We start from the raw sequence: 22,378 nt of genomic DNA, 5'->3' as shown, positions 1-22,378 counted from the left end.
GACTTAGCGATACGGTCGATCCGGCAAGGGAACCTGTGATAGTGCAGGGCACCCCTTGTCCGGGGGTCACCGGTAGGTGGCAACTTTTTAGATATTACTATAGTCACAGGTAACCTGGGTGCAGAACCCTACGAGCCCGACGCCCGTCCAAGAGGGGGGGGCGGGGTCACTGCTCCCAGGCAGGAGCCCTGTGTTATAGGTAGGATTAGATGTAATCAAGAAGATGACAACTAGCATTAGAATAAAACATAGAGATAAGGGACACTCTATTGGAAAGGGAAAAGTGGCAGAAATCACTTACAACAAACTGCAAGTCCCACTAACTAGAATATTCAGCACCAATGAAGGTTTTAAAGTAATCTGTAAAGATGACTTTGATTCAGATAAAATCCTTTCAAAAGAAGCAAGAGATATATTTTACAATGAAGGCCTTATTGTTGTCATGCCACCAGAACAAAAAGCAAAAAGATCAGTTTTTGTTCGTCAAGTCGATCAAGAGATCGGGAGGAAGACATCGGAAGACCTGAAAGAAGAACTGGAACGCCAAAATAGGTGGATGAAGATTGAAGAAGTCATTAAGATAAAGGACTATACTCATGTTTTTAAGATTACTTTTGAAGAAGTGTCAATGGCTGAGAAAGTTTTACAACAGGGCTTTCTAATATTCAACATGTCAGTCACACCACATCAAATAAAGAAGGAGACATTCATCAGTCTGCAAACTTGCTTCTCCTGCTACAAATATGAAGAACACACAACGAGAGACTGTCCGGAAAAAGAAAAAAAGTACTGCTCAGATTGTGCAGGCGACGACCATACCTACACTGAATGTAAGAATACACATGTTGGCTGTCTCAACTGTAAGAGAAACGGGAATGCATACATAGGACATAGGACGTTAGCAATGGCATGCCCAATAAAAAAACACATGATAAAGTACAAGGAACAAGAAACAAGGAAAAAGGAACAAGACAAGAAGGATACGACATACGTCGAAATAGCAAGAGAGCGGTCCAAGAGGCTCATAGACCAGAATCCACCATATTAAACCTAAGTGAGCCAATACATGATAAGGTAATGATTAGTATGATCCATGCACATTTGCACAATATCATTGCACCCGGATCATACAATGAGGAATTAAGGAAAATGTTTAAATTGAATAACCTACCAGAGATGATATTTCCAGAGAATCCACAATCCGAAAAACTATTTCAGACAACATATGCAAGCGAACTGAGAGAAAGACTACATCAAGACGAACAAAGGTTTGAGCAAGGAGCAACAGCTGATACACAAGGAACACAAGCGACTGATAGAGATCCCAGACAAATGACTAGAAGTGACAAAGAGAAGATAGAAATAACAAAAGGACAGACTATAAGACAAAGGAGTAGGAGGAGAGAAGATAAGATGGAAACTGATCACAATATACAACCTGAATCTGCTGAAGATATTGGATTAAAAGTTATCACTACAACAAAACATGGAATCCCAACATCGAGACCAACAGGAGGGACAATAGTAAAAAACTGTGAAGGAGGGATATACAAGTGGATATATCAAGAAAAATCCCTAAGTGAAGATTATGTCTGGTCACTAATTACTACGGACAAACTAAAGATTACGGCCAAAGACTTTAAAATAGTAGACCCGTCAGAGTATAGAAGAGTCAGAAGCGGGAAACAGGATGATAGGTCTCCACTCCAACTGCCACAATCCAAGTATAAGAAATAATGGACAATAGACAAACAGTAAGAACTTTAAGAATAATACAACACAACGTAAGAAACTGGAAGACCGAGAGAATTAACCTAAGTAATATATATCGCGAAATTGACCCTGACATTATACTAATAAATAGTCACGGTGAGACAGAAAACAACAACATAAAACTCTTTAACTATTATGTAAACCAAAGAAATAAATCGGGCGAGAAAAATGACGGAGTAGCGATAGCGGTTAAAAGAAACTTAAAATTTAAACTAATTGATGACTTCCAGGATGAATTTCTAGCAATAAAAATAAATACAACTCAAGGAGACGTAATTATTGCTACTACTTATCTCCCACCGAGACGACCCTACTTACCTATAGAAGACCTATTAAAATTGGCTAACAATAGTCATCCGATGTACATCTTAGGAGACTTTAACGCCAGACATAGGTTTTTTGACAATACAAATAATAACGTCGTGGGAAACGCCCTTAATCAATTAATAAATTTAGGGAAAATCAATCATCTGGGTCCTAACTTTCCAACCTGGAGAAATCACAATACACAATCGACACCAGACAAAATTTTTACCAACAACAAAGCCTTTTTCAATTACCATATAATACAGGGACCTCTTACAGGCAGTGACCATCTGCCAATTATACTAACACTGTCAACAAGCCCCATACAGATACCAATAAAAAAGAGACTGAAAATGAGTAAAACAGACTGGGACAGCTTCAAAGACGACTTAAGTAATCACCACTCGATTAACCTACAAGGGAAAACAACAGAAGATATAGACTCAGAAATGGACAGACTGCACTCAGCAATAAAAACATCTATAACCAAACACACTCCTACTTCACACTTTAGAACATTACCCAACAACAGACTACCAGAAGAAGTTAAATTAATCCAGACCTATTACAATGAAATAAACAGGTATATGGAAAGACACGGCAGTAACAGATGGCTATATACGACACAGATAGCACTACAGATAAAATTAAGAGACGCATGTAAGGAAGCAAACAATAAAAAATGGAATGATATTATAATGGCGGCTGACATGACTAAAGACACAAAAACATTTTGGACTTCCATAAACAAGATGATGGGGCACAACAAGCAAAAAACACCATACATTAAAGACCAAAATGGAACAAAATTGCACGAGGAAAATGAACAAGAGTCAGCATTCAAAAGGGAATGGGTAAAAGTTTTTAAAATATCAGATGAGAAAGACGAAAGCTAAGGTGCTCCGTTGTTTCCCTTTTCCAGTGTGATTTTATCAATATATATATATATATATATATATATATATATATATATATATATATATATATATATATATATATATATATATATATATATATATTTCATTAGCCCAATAAAGCACGCGAACTTCTACATACAATCACACGGGAAAATGGAAACAACGGAGTACCTTAGCTTTCGTCTTTATTCAAGACATCTTCAGAGGCAACTGGATTACATGGACAGAGAGAGGCTTAAATATACAGGGTGACCTAAAAACAGTGCAAAAGAGGGCATGCAAGATTATTCTCTCCCCTTCCTACACCACATATCAAGAAGCGCTCAACACACTGACCCTTTCGACTCTCACTGACCATCACCACGGCCTCATCTGCAAATTTGGTAAGAAGCTTCTACACCATCCCCGACACCGGCCCCTACTACCACCTGAGATCCCCTGTCCGAGAATTGCTGTTCGACACCACAACCGCATCCAGCCCATACGTGCACGAACTGATCGCTATAAGAACAGCCCAGTCCCAACCATTGTAAAAATTATCAATAACATGTAATAAATCAGTGTATTCACTCCCAGTAAACACTGCTCCCTACACTGTCACTATGTTGAAATGAACTGTAGTTTGAGCTGATCCCCATCTAAGTTACTATATGTCTTATTTGTGTCACTTATGTCACTTGTATATTATTTGTAATTCGTAACCCATTCCCCAAATATGTAACTGTATATTTTCAGCCTTCTGGCTGCCAAGCTCTTTCAATAAACCGTTAATTATTATTATTATTATTATTATTAATGATGACATCCACTAATCCCCACACCAACACACACGTAGAGGAGCTTAAGAGAAGGGTGGTGATGATATTACTCAAATAGTATCATACCCAGGAAAATCAACTCAATTTATGGCACTCTACACGGTAAGAGCGATAAAAAACATAAATGATTTTGAGAAAAAATGGAAAATCAGGACAAATAAGAACAAATTCAAGATAATACCAATAGCCAAGATTAAAACAAGTCCAGTAATAGTCGACCAGGAACTATACCCATACGACACTGAAGGTAGGATGCTTGGATTAAAACTAACAAAAAGAGGATATATAACATACTTAAAAGATAAAGAACGACAGGCAAGAATAAGATTATCAAAAATAAAACGCTTTAAGAACTTTAGCATTAATAACAAAAGAAAGATTTATATTGCCCTTGTCAAATCAATTATGGACTACCCACCCATCCCATTGAACACCCTTAGTAAAACGTGCATTAAAAAGGTTACAAACAGTACAAAATATAGCCCTCAGATTTATATATAACATAAAATATACAGACCACATCAATAATGAACAGCTACACAAGAGAGCAAACCTCTTAGCAATCAATGTAGATATACACAACAAAGCTGTAAATATTTGGAAAAAAGTGACTGAACTTAACACAGAAACATATCAAAACTGGATAAATAATATAGACAACGAAGAATTCCAAGAACACAGTTGGTTTAAATCAGCCAGGAAGAAAGTAATTGAACCATCTCCTGCCCCAATATACATATAAAACATTAATAGAGAGAATAAAAGATGAGAGTGACCTACCAGCTCCACAAGAACCTGGCAGGCCTCTCCATACAGTGTACCTTTAGACTAACATAACTAATATTTAACATTTAACATTTAACATTGAACTAACATCTTAGTAAAAAAAAAAAAATGTGACTACCCTCCCAGCTACACAAGGACCTGGGCGGGCTCACTAACTCCGAAAAAAATAAAATAAATAATAATAAAATAATAATAATAATAATAATAATAATAATAATAATAATGTGATTACCCTCCCAGCTATATCAGCCAGGAAGAAGTAATTGAACCACCTCCTGCCTCAATATACACATTTCTACATAAAACATTACTAGAGGAATAAAGATGAGAGTGACCAACCAGCTCCACTAAGAACCTGGCAGGCCTCTCCATACAGTGTACCTTTAGACTAACACAACTAACACTTAACTAACACCAAAAAAAAAAATGTGACTACCCTCCCAGTTACACAAGGACCTGGGCGGGCTCACTAACTCCAACAATAACAAAAATAATAATAATAAGCAGCATTATATAAATAAACCAATATTAATACAAAGGTCTGACGACCCAAGGGAGCAGAACAAAGACAAAACACCAATAAGAAAGATGAAGCGATCTGGTTGAGCCCAGATTCTTTCTACTCCTACTGTATTTCAGTTTCACCACTTTTTCTTCAATTCCTAATAATCTTCTTTCACCTCTTAACTAATGACTTCGTATCGTATCGTATCGTATGTAATCCAGTTGCCTCGAAGATGTCTTGAATAAAGACGAAAGCTAAGGTACTCCGTTGTTTCCATTTTCCCGTGTGATTTTATCAAGATATATATATATATATATATATATATATATATATATATATATATATATATATATATATATATATATATATATATATATATATATATATATATATATATATACAAATAAATCACTGTGGTGGCGTGGTTATCAGCATATATATATATATATATATATATATATATATATATCCCGGTATATGCCCACAATCCTGACCTTTTCTTATCACTAAATTTTGGTAGTTATTACGAAATATCTACCAATCAGATTCAGTTTACCTTGGCGTCAATGTTCAGCTGTTGCTTCTGCGTGCATATGTATCCCGCGTATATATACTGCACACCAGTCGCGCTGCTGTAGACACGTGCTGGGGAACACTGAGGCGAGCCCTGCAGTCTCAACTTATTCTAACCTACATAAGGTATTTCTTCTGTGTTTCCTTCAGTTTAAGCTTAATATTATATTCGAGACTAATCCCTCATATAGAATATAGACATTTTGATTGTTGAGATATCAAATTCTTGAGTTTTTTTTCATAACCAATATTAAAGTCGATTTATATATATATATATATATATATATATATTTTTTTTTTTTTTTTTTTTTTATAAAACCACACAGGAAAAAGGGAAACAATGGAGCACCTTAGCTTTCGTCTTTATTCAAAAAATCTTCAGAGGCAACTGAATTACAAGGACTGAGAGAGAGACATGTACACAGGGTGACCTTACAAAACATGACTGAATTTTTTTGTAAGGTCACCCTTTGGTGGATGCTAAGTCCCATTGTCCTTAAATCATATCAATATTGTCTCCATATCACAAGTCGTGCGAGACACGAGTACCAATATATTAGTGTCTGGCCGCATGGGCCTGGGACTAGGCTTGTCGCCTCCTTGGGTGTAATAAACTTATTAAATAATAATATTAAGCCCAGCATGACTGAACAGACGCTCACAAGCAGCAAATGCAGGTAGGAGGGTGTTAACCTTGAGAGATAAATCACATACTGTCGGGAAAGACCTTAGTAGCGCCTTTCCCGTACTCAGATAAAATGGCACAACAAATTTCACTTCGAGCTCACAAACCACAAACAAACTAACGAGCCTGTGTTTGAAGCTATCCAGCGTAGTCGAGTTAATAATGATGTTTGGTAACTTGCTATATCACCTTTGTTTAGCCCTGACTTCCATTTATACTCCTCGATCATATCTCGTGTTTTAGTTTGATACATTTGAAAGAAACCCTTGCGATTTGACTTCACCTTCCTTGCTACCTTCAGTTCATTATTCCTCTTTGCCTTTCTTATCTCGGTCTTAACCCTACCGGCCAATACCTTATAATAATCTCGGAGGTAAACTTCACCACGATTTATTCTCCTACCTATAGTCTTCCTTTGTCCAATAATATTCTTTAAATAAATGTTTATCCATTTAGGGTCATTGTTGTTTGATGTGAGTTTTCTATATGGTATTGTCTGCCTTTGTGCATTAAGTAACTCATTATTTAATTTGTTGTAGCACTCGTCAACCTCAAATGTCGTGATCAGGTCATCCGCAACTGTCATATTTTGTGAGGTTATCGTTGTCAGGTCTCCAGGTAAAGTGAGGTCGTCCTCTGTGGGTACATTGTGTTAGGTCACCTCTTGTGAGGCCATGTTTTATGTTATGTCGTTGATATAACTCTAAGTAAGTTTCAGTAACAAACGTTATCAAATTTTAGCGAAAACATGCCAATAAAAATTAATGTGCCATTTTTCCTAGTCTCGTGATAATGCCTTTTTTTTCGGTGCCATATTTTCCTACATTCCGCCATTCCATCCCCTTTACCTCCAGTTGAAGATGATTATTGCCTCCAGAGTGACTGATTCCTCACCGTGAACTGTGCCTCTTATTGGGGTGTGGCTGTGGTGATGTCACTTTCGAACCTAATTGATGAATGACCGCATTTTTTTACACCACGTAACATCTGTCGGGTACTGGGGGAGTGGGCAATGGTACTTAGTTATTGAAGCAGAATTTTAAATACTTAGTCTCACACTTATATATAGATGCAGGCTTTATATCCAAGACGGAATTATGTAACGCATTTTAGAATCACCATCTCTTTGAAATTCATTTTAGGTACAGGTATATGCAAGAGCAACTGACGCCCAATGGGAAGACCAATCCCCTTAAGGAAGGGTGGGGGGGAACATAAGAACATAAGAAAATAAGGAGTCTGCAATAGGCCGGTTGGCCTGTGCATGGCAGCTCCTGTCGAGAGTTATTACCACTCTCTATCATCCATGAATCTATCTAGCCTCCTTTTGAAACTTTCCAGAGTTCCCGCACTTACTACAAAGTTGCTAAGCTTGTTCCACTCGTCCACCACCCTATTTGTGAACCAGTTCCTTCCTATCTCCCTCCTAAACCTTTTAAGAACTTTATCTATATCCCCTTTATTGATTCCTTTCACCCACTTAAATACTTCTATCATATCTCCCCGCACTCTTCGTCTTTCTAGGGAATGCAAGTTAAGTTTCTTTAACCTATCCTGATATGGAAGGTTTCTAAGTCCCGGAATCATTTTTGTCATTCTTCGCTGCACCGACTCTAGTGAATTTATATCCATTCTATAATAGGGGCACCAGAACTGAACCGCATAATCGAGGTGCGGCCTGACTAGCGCAAGATATATGGGGAAGGGGGGAATAAGAGGGTAGGCTAGGTGAGGTGGGTGGTCAAGGTGCTAATGAACACAAGAAGATCAAAGGGAAAGTCCGCTGTCATGGCCACTACCATCTAACCTGAACTGACGTTCCCCTCACGACACCTCTACTGTAGGTATGTGACTGCGTGGTGACTCACCCACACCCATACCGTCCACTTCACTGCTCCAGCCACACCATACCCCCACCCACATAACTCTTTTACTATGGTTAATAATTAATTGATTAGTTAAAAATATATACTATTAATTTGCATGTAACGAGTAACAATTTTTTTTCAACTGACTTGTGTAAAGGTAGTGTATTACAAATCAATAATTTGGTAAAAGTAAAAGTGCTAAGGATTTTGAGTATTTTTATAAAAAAGTAAATATCCAAAATTTTTATTTTAGTGCGGTACTCAAGGAAATATATTTACTTACTTTACAACTCGGGGCTGGTGTTTAGAAAAGAAAACAACCTTGAGAACCGTACGTTTGTCTGTGGTCCTAGTTAAAATATTTAGTGATATGTATGTATATGTATATATATATATATATATATATATATATATATATATATATATATATATATATATATATATATATATAATAAATCACTGTAGGTGCGCGTGATCCAAGTATATGCTGTTAACCACAAGGAAAAAGAAAACACGAAGTTCCCAAGCGCTTTCCTGTAATTCACATCTTCAGGGGTGTTTTCTTTTTCCTTGTGGTTATCAGCATATACCTGGATCACGCGCACCTACAGTGATTTATTTGCATACAAATATATATATATATATATATATATATAACAGTCTAAAGCACCTTACTTATTCAGCTAAAGCAAGTCACTTCCAAGAAGCAGATCTAAACGAACCATATTAGGTTAAGTGTCGTTTGAGAAACTTTGTAAATCCCAGTAAAAGAGCATAAAAGTAGATAACTAAAAGTAATCTAAGGTGAGATTGTAACTGAAATAGTTTTGATGAATTATAAAAAAAAAATCTCTTTTATTAAGGAAACGTGAAAATCGGTCTGCAGGGTAATGGGTGAAGAAACATTTCCAGAGCTCGTATAGTGTATTGTGTTGGGATCAAGGGCAAGGACTAAGTCTTATCATCTTATTGGTGGCATGTGAACTAAGCTGTTGCGTCACCAGGAATGTAATTACTGCAATCAATCAATTAATTTATCTTATCATGTTAAATTGCGTCATGGTGGGCTGGTGGTTCGTATTTTGAATGGCTACAGGAGCGTGACAGAAAAATACAACGGTAAGAAATGCACACTCCACAGAAAGACAAATGAGGATGATCTAAGGACAATAATTATTAAAACCATGTTGAAGTTCTTTATCTAATGTTGATTAAAATTACTAAAATGAACCAGGAGACCTAGTTACTGTAAGAAGCATTTAGTGCATATTAGAAGGAACCCTATGTAAAGCTGTTACTACTATGGTAATGAAATATTTAAAATAATGTAGCGCGCTGAGACAGAGGGGAGGCGAGAGGTGACTTCTCGCCCCTCTTAGCTGTGCAAGGGAGCAAATAACTAAAGATGATTGGCTTGGTGTGTCTTCGGGTAGATGTGCTGTATAAAAAATCAGAGAAGATTTTTATACTTATACGTGTACCTTTAATATAGATTGGATATTTCAAATAAACAGGAAATATATAATTAAATAAGGTAGAGCGATAGATTATGGGAATGTTAATTTGGCGGTAAAAGTTACTGAATTTTAAACACTTTTTAGACACGTGCAAGAAGGGAAAAAATCTTAATAAAATATGATAGACAAAGTTGAACTAAAGTGAACCTACAGTATATTTTCAGTTATTGTCTCTGCTTAAATGTGTACAGTTGCTGAGATACAAATCGGTTTTAATTATAAAGTTATCAATTTGGCAGGAAGCATAGTGTTTAATAAGTTTACAGGTACCTCATATTATTATCTTCTTCCTCAGCCTTTACATCATGATAATTATAAAAGAACTGTCTTCGTGTACATTGGTCAATTTATATTACAAAACTAGATGTTGAGAACAAACTAAAACCCTATAGTTGTTCATGATAAAATATGATACTCTTGCTTGACAGAACCATACCGATGGAGAGACGAATTAAAAAGCCTAAGTTTGAGATCGCTGACCGCGCCAGGATCGTTCGGATGTGGCTGGCAGGCCTACCTGCAAGGGACATATCTCATAAGACCGGGGCCAGCCTCTCCACGGTGTACAGGTGGATCAGGAGATGGGAGGAGGAAGGCACAGTGGAAACCAAACCATACAGTGGAAAGTCCGTCGGGGCCCCGTGGCAGGAAAACGAAGCTTTTCTGCCAGCAACACATCCACAGCCGCTAGTCACGACCCTCAGTGTCCCTAATGCTCTCCAGCTGAACTACGGTTACAAAACAACAGATAACCATTACACTGAGGGTGCATTTCCAACAACACTTCCCTTCCCGTACGACCACCTCGTCCAATATGACTGTGGGATAAGGCTGAAACATAGCTTTAATCCTTAAGGATTTACTTTGTGTGGTCAATGGGGAATATAAGTGTCTTCTGCCACTTGTAACTCCTTGTGTTTAAAAGAGTAATATATTTAAACTGCTTCAGAGAAGTAGGAAATATTTTTTCACGGGCCAAAAAAATGAAATTAAAAAAAAAGTGATAGGTTTCAGGGTTTCTGAAGAACCATTTGAATAATGAAAGAAAACAACCAATATGATTTAATGGCTCGTATAAAAACATAAATCGTAAAACGTTGATAGTCTTCGTCTCTGCAATATATTTGAGCCAAGATAATTCGAAGGTAAAAGTAAATAAAAATATATATGCTTAAAGGAATGTTATGACTTACAGGCAAGTGCAACATGTGGCGTAAGTTTGTATCACATTAAAGAACAATGGCAAGGCAGAGCTGAATTTGAATTATAAAGACACTCAGTGTCTCGGAATAAAGAACTTATCTATATTTAATAATTTATAATTATTGACAAATTTTAGTTTTTATGTTTCTAATCACATTATAAATCTTAATAAATTATTACTGTTGTAATATATATAAAGACGAAAGCTAAGGTACTCAATTGTTTCCCATTTCCCTGATCAATGAATTCCGGGCTGCAAATTCTCAAAGCACGTAAAAACATTGATGAAAATACTGACTGTTTGACTCTATTATGGTGGGCAGAATAATAATGAATGTATGAACACACATTAGTAGGTTTTCTATAAATACTGAACTTAAAAGTGTTACCTATTCTGTGGATCAGACAGTCTAGGAATGGCAATTTACAGTCTTGCTCTAATTCCACAGTGAATTTGATCGAGGGGGCTAAGTTGTTAAGTTGTGGCAGGAAAGCTTTTAGGTCCTCCTTACATGGCCAGAGACATAATACATCATCAACATATCTAAACCAGACTGCTGAGGGTGGTAAAATATTACTTAATAGTTTCTTTTCAAAGAATTCCATATATAGGTTGCTTAATACAGGTGAGAATGGATTACCCATTGCCATACCAAATTCTTGAGCATAATATTCTCCATTGAATTCAAATTTACAATCCCTAATACATAGTTTGATGAGTTCGATGAAGTTGTCTTTCGAGACAGGCAATGAAATATCATCCAGGGAATCTATGAGGAACTCCAGTAAATCATCAACTGGGAACTTTGTAAAGAGTGATGTTACATCAAAACTGACCAGTTTAAAATCATAATTAATGTGTAAGTTATTGAGTTTATCAACCAGATCGATATTATTCTTAATATCAGAGTTAGAAATGTTGCCAACTAGGGGATTTAGTAAAGAAACTAACCATTTAGATAATTTATGAGAGATTGACCCAACTGAGCTGATGATGGGTCTTGCTGGGTTATTAGGCTTGTGGGTCTTGATTACACCGTACATGTATGGCAGTGGAGGGGACTGCTGCGGTGCTTTTTGAAGATTAGTTGGGTCATTACCTAATACCTGACCATTGTGGACTTGATCTCACCCTCCTCTGTATATATATATATATATATATATATATATATATATATATATATATATATATATATATATATATATATATATATATAAAATCACACGGGAAAATGGAAACAACGGAGCACCTTAGCTTTCGTCTATATTCAAGACATCTTCCGAGGCAACTGATTACATGGACAGAGAGAGGCTTAAATATACAGGGTGACCTAAAACATGAGGTCAGGTCATAATGATGACATCCACTAATCCCCACACCAACATACACGTAGAGGAGCTTAAGAGAAGGGTGATGACGTGACTAGACAGGTCAGGTCAGAAAGGACCCACAAAATAACTATCATACATCAAGATCAAAGGTTTTCAAAGCATTTTTAACCTTGGGCCACTGACAAATAAATTTATGTAACATATTATCAGTTTGAACTGACCATCACTAAGGTTTATTGATTTTAATTCTTAATCAAACTAGCTTCAACCAGAAGCCTTTCTGTGACACAAGATGATTTGAATACTTCTAAGCTTTTTTCCCAAGCAATGGGGTGATTATTATTCCTAACATGAACGAACAAGGCACTGCTTTCAGATGCAGTTCTGATATTACAGGCCAAATATCTAATTCACATATACGCAATAGTAGTGATTTAATTGATAAACTCAAGAAACACAACGAACCTTGCGAATTAATAAGTTTTGATGTAAATTCACTGTTCACTAGAGTACCTGTGAAAGACTTACTTTCATTTCTTAAAGATAAATTACAACTGCTAGATTTAACTATTGAACATGATACTTTCCTGAAATTGATAGAGTTATGTGTAACTGACAATGTGTTTAGAGCAAATGGGAAGTTCTACAAACAAATATTTGGCATGAGCATGGGTAATTGTCTTTCTGCTCCTCTAGCCTGTATTTATATGGAGTTTTTTGAGTCTAGATTACTACCCAATATAGTGGACTTTATTCCTCCTTGGTATAGATATGTAGATGATGTTCTTTGTCTTTGGCCTAAAAACAGTGACCCATTGGAATTTTTAGACAAGCTTAATAATATTGTCCCTAGTATCACATTCAAAATTGAAAGAGAAATAAATGAATCCCTTCCATTTCTTGATATGCTTATCATGAGAAATGGCCAAAACTATAAATTTAAGGTATATAGAAAGCCCACACAGGTAGACAGTTTCATTCACTTTTTATCGAATCACCTGGAGTCTACCAAAATGTCAGTTTTTTCTGCTATGTTCCTAAGATGTCTGCGTATTTGTGACTCTGAATTTATTGACGATGAATTTAAACACATTCGTTCTATTGCACAGAAACTTGGGTACCCTTCTGTGTTTGTTGATCGTTGCTTTAAAAGGGCTAAAAAATCCTTTCATTCCTCTCAAACCAGACAAGTTCCTACACTTAAGAATATTTTGACTCTGCCCTATCGTGATGAATTTGTCCCGTTAGTTCGGTCCCTCAAGCTTCTAAATATTAATGTTGTTTTCAAGTATGACTCAACCATTACCAATATGTTAATAAGGAATAGCCCAAGTTTGAATGTAAATGGAAGTGTTTATTGTATTCCATGTAGCAAATGTAATTGTAATTATGTAGGTCAGACAGGAAAAACACTGCAGCTCAGAATCAAACAACATAAGTATAATATCAGAACTGCATCTGAAAGCAGTGCCTTGTTCGTTCATGTTAGGAATAATAATCACCCCATTGCTTGGGAAAAAAGCTTAGAAGTATTCAAATCATCTTGTGTCACAGAAAGACTTCTGGTTGAAGCTAGTTTGATTAAGGAATTAAAATCAATAAACCTTAGTGATGGTCAGTTCAAAACTGATAATATGTTACATAAATTTATTTGTCAGTGGCCCAAGGTTAAAAATGCTTTGAAAACCTTTGATCTTGATGTATGATAGTTATTTTGTGGGTCCCTTTTTTCTGACCTGACCTGTCTAGTCACGTCATCACCCTTCTCTTAAGCTCCTCTACGTGTGTGTTGGTGTGGGGATTAGTGGATGTCATCATTATGACCTGACCTCATGTTTTTAGGTCACCCTGTATATTTAAGCCTCTCTCTGTCCATGTAATCCAGTTGCCTCTGAAGATGTCTTGAATAAAGACGAAAGCTAAGGTACTCCGTTGTTTCCATTTTCCCGTGTGATTTTATCAAGATTTATCTTATCCACGTTTTCATTGTGGATTTACATGAAATATATATATATATATATATATATATATATATATATATATATATATATATATATATATATATATATATATATATATATATATATATATATACCTTATTTTGTACTTCTCCTTAGTCTGTACTCACCCCTGAAGATGTGAATTACACTTTTGGGGAACTTCGTGTGTTTTCTTTCTTTTCTTGTATATATATATATATATATATATATATATATATATATATATATATATATATATATATATATATATATATATATATATATATACATACAGAGAGAGAGAGAGAGAATTACATAAAGAGGTGAGCATAATAAAACTAAATGCAGTCCGCACTTCCAGGTCAGCATGGAAACTCTTCATTTATATATAACAACATTGGCAACAGTGCTGGTATGCGCTATTGGTACAGACGGTGAAGACACTAAGCAGCAGGTGGACGAAGATGTGGGCATGATGTTGAGTCAAGTTGTGGACCACAATATCATCGGCTGTCATTTGATAATCCTTACTACTGCAGAGCATTCACACCTGTTCTCAAGTATACTAAGGTGTGGTACCAGATTATAACGTGTACCTTTCTACCGTCCATATATATATATATATATATATATATATATATATATATATATATATATATATATATATATATATATATATATATATATATATAATCAACGACCTCACCAGCAAGGAATCGAACCCTCGACCTACTGGGTGTGACTAGTGTCCTTGTGGCCTAGCCGATAAGCGTTCCCTAGTCACACCCAGTAGGTCGAGGGTTCGATTCCTTGCTGGTGAGGTCGTTGATTATATGTTCAAAGTCCGCGTGTTATATGGACTAAAAATGAAGTGTATATATATATATATATATATATATGGAAACCTCTATAATTATTTGATGATATAGCAATAATAGCTTTATAGATTGCGTCTATATTTCTTAAGTACGGTTAAGAACCACAGGGAATTTTGTTTTTGTCCATATTACAAGACACTTTCGCAAAATCACATCATCCAGTTACAAATTAATGCAAACCTGTTTCTCAGAGAGGTGATTCTTGGTATAGACTTTGACGTGGTAGTGGAGGCAAGGTGGGTGTTGTTTCTGGACCAGCTGGCCCAGCACCACCGTCTCCAGATATATAACTACGCAAATTTCTGCCCTGCAGACACATGAGTGCAGATGTGGTGGCTGGCGTGGTAGTGGAGGCAGGGTGGGTGTTGTCTCAAGACCAGTTGACCCAGGACCACCTACTTCAGGGGCTGTGGGGGGACAGTAAGACCACCTGTCGTGCTATCATCCTCGACGTCACAGAGAGTAATAATACCAACTTGGCCCTCAGGTAATTTTCACAAAGAAATTAAGATTCTGTTCCCGTAAAACTACTTAGATTCTCAGTCATATAATATACTATTTGCAAAAGTAAATAGGCAATCACACGTAAAAATTCCCATTCATTCAATGTTACACAGACCTACATTGCCATCCTCATAGCATTGTCGTGGTGTGATTGGTGTAAAAACGGAACCCTTGCGTTGAAGCCAAAGGGTAGAGTTGGGTTGGAAACCTCATAGCGTACGAAGTAGAAATCCATAAACACTTATGTGATTTTTTTTAGGGTAATCGTAAACAAGTATTATAGTAAACCTCCTCTGTAGGTTACTAGAGTCATCTGGATTGTGGAAGATGTCTGAGACGCGGGTGGTGATAATTGGCTGGACGGCAGGAGTGAAGGACGTCCTCCTCCACCATAGTCTCCGTAACACCGTCCACGGCCTCTACTTGGCCCTCCACGACCTCGCTATCCTAACTCCACCGAACCACCGCGACTCACGACTCAGGAAGGTTCTCCCACAGGAGGGTTAGTACGTCCTTTTTTTTTCTTAATATTTCCTTTATCATTTGTTAAAATTATAAAGAATGTTAAACCTGGTGTGACGCTGCACGAAGTGAATTCATTATGTCACGGTCTTGTTGTATGTGCGGCTGCATATTGGTGATCGGTTCCGTTGATGTGAATTATACATTTGTTATAGAATCTGGATATAAGTAGCCTTTTCAATCAACACAGCATCAAATATTGAGGGTGTGTCGGTGTACCGTCGCTGTCTGTACTGCAACAACGGGAAGGCGGACGTACAGCTCATATATCATTGGAACCACACTTCACCAGTTCAGCAAGCTAAAGATCTTTTTACTGGTGAGCAAGAAGCATATAAAGTAAATATTTACCTTATAGAATTATAATGCAAAACTATAAAGATTTGTGGATGTCTTCAGAGCAATAACAGTCTCTTTAATCCCATGAGTAAGGTAACCGCATTGCCTGGATACTGTGTCACTACGTTCAAAAGAATGAGTAATCATCTTTAAAAGAGTTAAGTTCTCATACTCAAGGAAATTGTAATTCTAATCAACGTGATAAGTAAACTTATTAATTGGAATAATTTATTTTCTGATTTAAATGGATCTCTCTTATTCTCTAATGCATGACTATAAGGAGAAAACCAATTTAGCAATTATAATTTTTGTCAGGAAAAGGATCTCTGGTTTTCTCCAAAGAGCAATGTGAGATCTTGGTGATTTATTCCTCTACAGAGCAGTTCCTGAACTTTATGGGTCACAAATTCAAGATAGTAACAGTGTCGTACTTCCCCTACATCGCCTACAAGAAAGACAGCGAGAGTAAGGGAACCACAGTAACTCTCACGGACTCACTCGATGCTCGCTTACTCGACACTTTCTCTCATAAACTCAACTTCACGTGAGTGCTGGAATATCTCTTTCCCCTGAAAATGTTATGCCAGACAAATCTTTGTTAATTAGTGTAAATTGAACTAATATTCATTGTGCTAAGTATGACAATTTTAAATACACAATATATGACGATGTGTTTTATGTCTACTATGAGAAAATAGAAATGTACAGTTCCTCTCACTTGTGAGTTTACAGGGGCTCATCAGGTTTTGTGCAGTGTGGCAGAGCTGTATTTGTTTATAGGAAACTAGCAATAGTAAACATACTATGAAACCAAAGTAAAAAAATAATATAACAAACATATAATTGTAAAGATTTGTGGAATGTTTATATGTTTGAAAATATATGCATTAAATAGACTGTTATTAGATCGTATCCCTTACCTAGTGGACGGTGGTATGGCGAGGTGAAGTGGCGTAAAGAGAATGTGGGATGCTGGGGGGCAGCAGGGAGGCAGGAGCCCTTCTACCTACAGTAATGGTATCCGCGAATGATAAACTATTAACACTCAATTGAAATTTAATTTTATTTCTATTATTTTCCTCATCTTCTATATTATGTAGATAACCTTCATACTGTTCATGTTAAACGTTGGCCATAGTGTGAACAAGAGAGTACTCTGCAGTGTAGAGGCTTGTAGCAACACAGTATGTAGTCCTGTAAAAAAATTATTTTAAACCTTGAAAACCTGTAGATTAAAAAAATAAATGGTGTCATTTTTCTGATGGGATATAAGGTCGTATTTGTCCAAAGAGGTAAGCGAGGAAAAAATCGCTGGACCCATGACCCACTGAGTGTCTAAGGTAATAAGAGATCAAATACTACCATTTGGGTTCAAAGTTAAATGTGGTCTTAGCGGCTTTACTCTGTAGTCAGCCACATTAAGAATGCTTTTCCTTGTTTCACCTGAGTTATCCCGTTTTGCTGAAGAAGTTGGAAGCTTTGCTAATCTGAAATATTACAAAAGAACAAAACACCCGGAGTTCTCTACAACTATTGTCAGCCTTCAATATGCTGATGTACAGAAGTTGCACAATGTTATTGCTGACTGAAATCCATTTTTTCAGGAAATATATTCTTTTAAACTTGGTAACAGGAGGTGTAATGCCAGAAAATGTCAAGCATATGTGCATATGAAGCTGGAAAATAAAGGGTTGGAAATTTTGTCAAACAACGCATTGTTGGTCCAGTAGGCATCTGGGAAATGATGACCGAGGTTAATGTTCTGTCATGGAAAGCTGCAAATAAGACTTCAACCATCAAATTAACTTCACAAGTTATAAACTTAAGCAGAACAGATCTTTGTTTGCTAGACTGATATTCATCGCAAGACCCGTGATGAAATTTATCTACAAGAGGCAATTGGCATGTATGAATCCACTTGTCTGCCAAGATCTCTCTTCTCCCCAGATTCTGTCCTTGTTTACCAAGACAAAAGCAAGCTCATGGGTCTCCTTGAAGCAGTTCCAAAACGTGAAGAATCTATTGATGTTCAAAGCATCGCAGATCCACAAAAGGAACCATGTCATGAGACTATCACCAACGATGGCATGGCATTAGTTGACGAACTGTTAACATTGTCTGTCAAAAAATGTGCAGAGTTTGCAAACTACTTCATCAAAACATTATCAGCTAAGGCAAAAAGTTATGATGCTTTGCACCTTGTATTTGATCGTTATGACGTAGGCCACTCGTTAAAACAAAGAACAAGAAACCGACGCTATGGCAAGGAAGCAAAGGCATACATCAATGAAACCACAGATTCAACACATATTAAACTTTCACCCAAGAAGTTATTCAGCAACGACAAGACAGAATCATCATTGACCACCTATCTAGGAAACAAAGCACTGCTTCTGTTCCAGTCAAGCAAAACCTCATTTGTGCTATCAACAAAGAACGGTGTTATGTCAAATGGTGAAAATGTTGAACGGTTGAAAAGTAACCCTGAGGAAGCAGCTGCTCTGCATCACAGAAGGGCAGCACAGTACATATCATGTCACCAGACATTGATGTGCTTGTTCTAAGCATATTAAAGCAGCCTTAACTTGGAGAAAATGCAAGTATGATAGCAGGAACTAGTGAGCGACGACACAGTGTTTCTTTCAAATCCATAAATGATGCTATTGGGCCAAGTTTTCATGCCTTCACAGGATCTGACTGCACGGAAAATTTGCTGGCAAAGGAAAGAAAATATGTTAGAGCACTTTGATGAAATCTAACATAAAGGTCCTAGATGCATTCAAGATGCTCATTAGACCAAATGTCCCTCCTGCAGACATGTATATTGGTCTACCAAGAGGAATTTGTATGTAAGTTCTACTGTCCACGAATGACTTTCACTGAACTGTCTAAACTTAGATGGCGTCTCTTCAACGGAGGCAGAGGCCGGAAAACCTCAACCGACTGCAGCAACTCTAAAGTATCATATATTGAGAGCAAGGTACCAAGCCCTTCTGTGGTCTTGTAATGCAGAGAGTGAATTGTTTTCACCATTGGAGCATGACTGGAAGATTGAAAATGACTGTTTCATACCAGTAATATTAGACGTGCCACCAGCTCCAGAAGCTATCATAGAGCTTGTTAAATGTGGATGTGGTGTCAGCAAATGTGGATCGTTGTGATGCTCATGCAGAAACAATAATATAGCATGCACGGAGATGTATAACTGTCAAGCAGACGATGAGAAATGCCAAAACAAGGTGAAGGAATCTATGTTTTACACAGAAGAGTCTGATGATGATGACTGAAACAATGTGGTAAATAATAGCTTGTGACTTGTATACATATGATGTATAATACTATAAACAAACAATAAATTCAAAATGGATGTTCTAAGCTTTTCAGATAATGGTATTATGTATATGTTTAATTTCCAGTATTTGTCTTAAGCAACCATTGTGATCATGTAACACTACATTTTGTTATGTTATTAGTCATGTTTTAAGTTACTTAGGACTTAATGGTAATACCTTAGTGGTTGATTACGCCGCTCTTTGATAAAATTTCTTTCATGGCATAAAATTTATAATAAACCGTTCAGAAGAAATGACAAAGTTGTTTTTATGAATCTACATGTTATAAAGATTAATATGATGTTTGGTTTGAATTTAATTGAACTGATTCTTTATTTACATGTGCTTGTTGCTTCGTAGAACAATCTACTATACTATACTAGCACAGTAAATAAAACATGTAATAATAATATGAGTGCTTTCAATCTGTCTCAGTATCCGAGGTGCGTGTCACGTCTGGTTGTGTAAGGATGGTAAACTGTAAATGAAAATATGACTTTTTCTAAGCACAACTAATATAAGTTATATAAATGTCCTTATCTGTAAAGTAATCAGGACAAAGCGAGGGGCGGGAATTTACTGATCTTTGATAACATACCGTAAAGAGTGTTTGACACTTGTATCATTTAAGAAAATTTATTTAGTTGTCATTTCAGACATTTTATTTTTTTAAACCAGTTAGAAGGTAACAATATGTGTTGAATATGTTTCTAAATAAATTATGTGTGGTGAAGGAGATTTCATATTTATGCCCACCACTTTTATTAAAATGGAAACAAGTTAGCAACACTTGAGGTGCCAATACAACATTTCATATTCATTCGTAACAGGAGACAGTAGGAGGTTTTCTTCCGATCTATCATTCTGATGTAATCATTGTACTGTGGTGACGAATGGCGTATATAACAAATTTTCACTGTAATAAACAATGAACTATATAAGATAATCAATGAATACTGTACGATAGTTTATGTTCCATAATAATAATAATAATGGTTGCCCCATTGTATTAATTTGTGTGAAATAATTTGTATTAGGTTTTATATCTAGAAGTGTAAGTAATAAGAGTGCACAGGTCTTATTGCAACAATATCTTGCGCTAGTCAGGCCGCACCTCCATTATGCGGTTCAGTTTTGGTGCCCTTATTATAGAATGGATATCAATTCACTGGAGTCGGTGCAGCGAAGAATGGCGAAAATGATTCCGGGACTTAGAAACCTCCCATATCAAGATAGGTTAAAGAAAATAAACTTGCATTCCCTAGAAAGACGAAGAGTGCCGGGAGATATGATAGAAGTATTTAAGTGGGTGAAAGGAATCAATAAAGGGAATATAAATAAAGTTCTTATAATATCCGAGCAGGATAGGACTCGTAGCAACGGATTTAAGTTGGATAAGTTTAGGTTTAGGAGGGAGATAGGAAGACACTGGTTCACAAATAGGGTGGTGGACGAGTGGAACAAGCTTAGCAACTTTGTAGTAAGTGCTGGAACTCTGGAAAGTTTTAAAAGGAGGCTGAATAGATTCATGGATGATAGAGAGTGGTAGTAACTCTCGACAGGAGCTGCCATGCACAGGCCAACCAGCCTATTGCAGACTCCTTATTTTCTAATGTTCTTATGATCTATTATTCTTATTACAATTTCACTTGCTGAAGGAGTATCTTATCTGTTGTTAAACAATACAGTAAATATTTTCTTTCGCAATGAGTTATCTTATCGTCTATCAGTTGCATCTATGGACTAGGGAGGCTAAGGCCTCTAGGGGTGTATGCCTGGTGTGTGGTGGGAAGGAGAGCGAGAAGGTGTTGTGAGAAACGTAAGAATGGAGGAAACTGCAGCGGGCCTATTGGCCCATACTGGGCAGTCCCGTTTACACTCAACCCCTATTGCTCATATAAGCATCCAACCTATGTTTGAAGCTATTCAGCGTATTCGAGTTAATGATGATGTTTGGTAACTTATTCCATTCATCCGCTAATCTATTTCCAAACTATTACTTTCCTATTTCGCGCTTAAATCAAAATTTGTCTAATTTAAAGCCATTGTTACGAGTTCGCTCCTGTTTGGATAGTTTGAGTATCTTTGTTTAGCCCTGACTTCCATTTATACACCTCGATCATGTCGCCCCTCACTCTACGTCTCTCGAGGGAGTGCAAGTTACGATGCTTTAACCTGTCTCTGTACTCAAGGTTCCTAATGCCCGGGATTAATCTTGTCATTCTCCTCTGAATTCTTTCCAAGGATTCTATATCCATTCTGTAATACGGTGACCAGAATTGAACTGCGTAATCTAAGTGAGGTCTCACAAGTGCAAGATATAGTTTAGGATGACCTCTCTAGTCTTGTAACTAACACTCCTTTGTATGAACCCAAGTACTTTATTAGCCTTGTTTCGCGCAAATACACATTTTTTACTTTGCTTAAGCTTTCTACTTATCATTACTCCTAAATCTTTCTTGCATTCGGATTTCTCTATAAGATCGTTGTTCATCTGATATATGGCTTCTCTGTTTACATCTCCTAGACCAGTGGTTCTCA

General features: G+C 36.7%; 1 protein-coding gene across 1 annotated transcript; it reads left to right on the top strand.

Annotated features, from left to right (window-relative positions):
• The first annotated feature begins 5,758 nt into the window (after positions 1-5,758).
• On the top strand, positions 5,759-17,253 carry LOC121867138. The gene is made up of 6 exons (XM_042366891.1): positions 5,759-5,804; positions 14,624-14,832; positions 15,454-15,627; positions 15,944-16,146; positions 16,357-16,485; positions 16,884-17,253. Exons 2-6 carry the CDS (start codon positions 14,630-14,632, stop codon positions 17,051-17,053), a joined length of 879 nt encoding a protein of 292 aa, XP_042222825.1. The 5' UTR covers positions 5,759-5,804; positions 14,624-14,629; the 3' UTR covers positions 17,054-17,253.
• The last annotated feature ends 5,125 nt before the right edge of the window (positions 17,254-22,378 follow it).

Source organism: Homarus americanus, unplaced genomic scaffold (assembly GCF_018991925.1).
Source record: "Homarus americanus isolate GMGI-L3 unplaced genomic scaffold, GMGI_Hamer_2.0 scaffold6317, whole genome shotgun sequence".
Lineage (NCBI taxonomy): Eukaryota > Metazoa > Arthropoda > Malacostraca > Decapoda > Nephropidae > Homarus > Homarus americanus.
The sequence above is the reverse complement of the archived record's forward strand: the minus strand, read 5'-3'. Positions and strand labels throughout refer to the sequence as shown.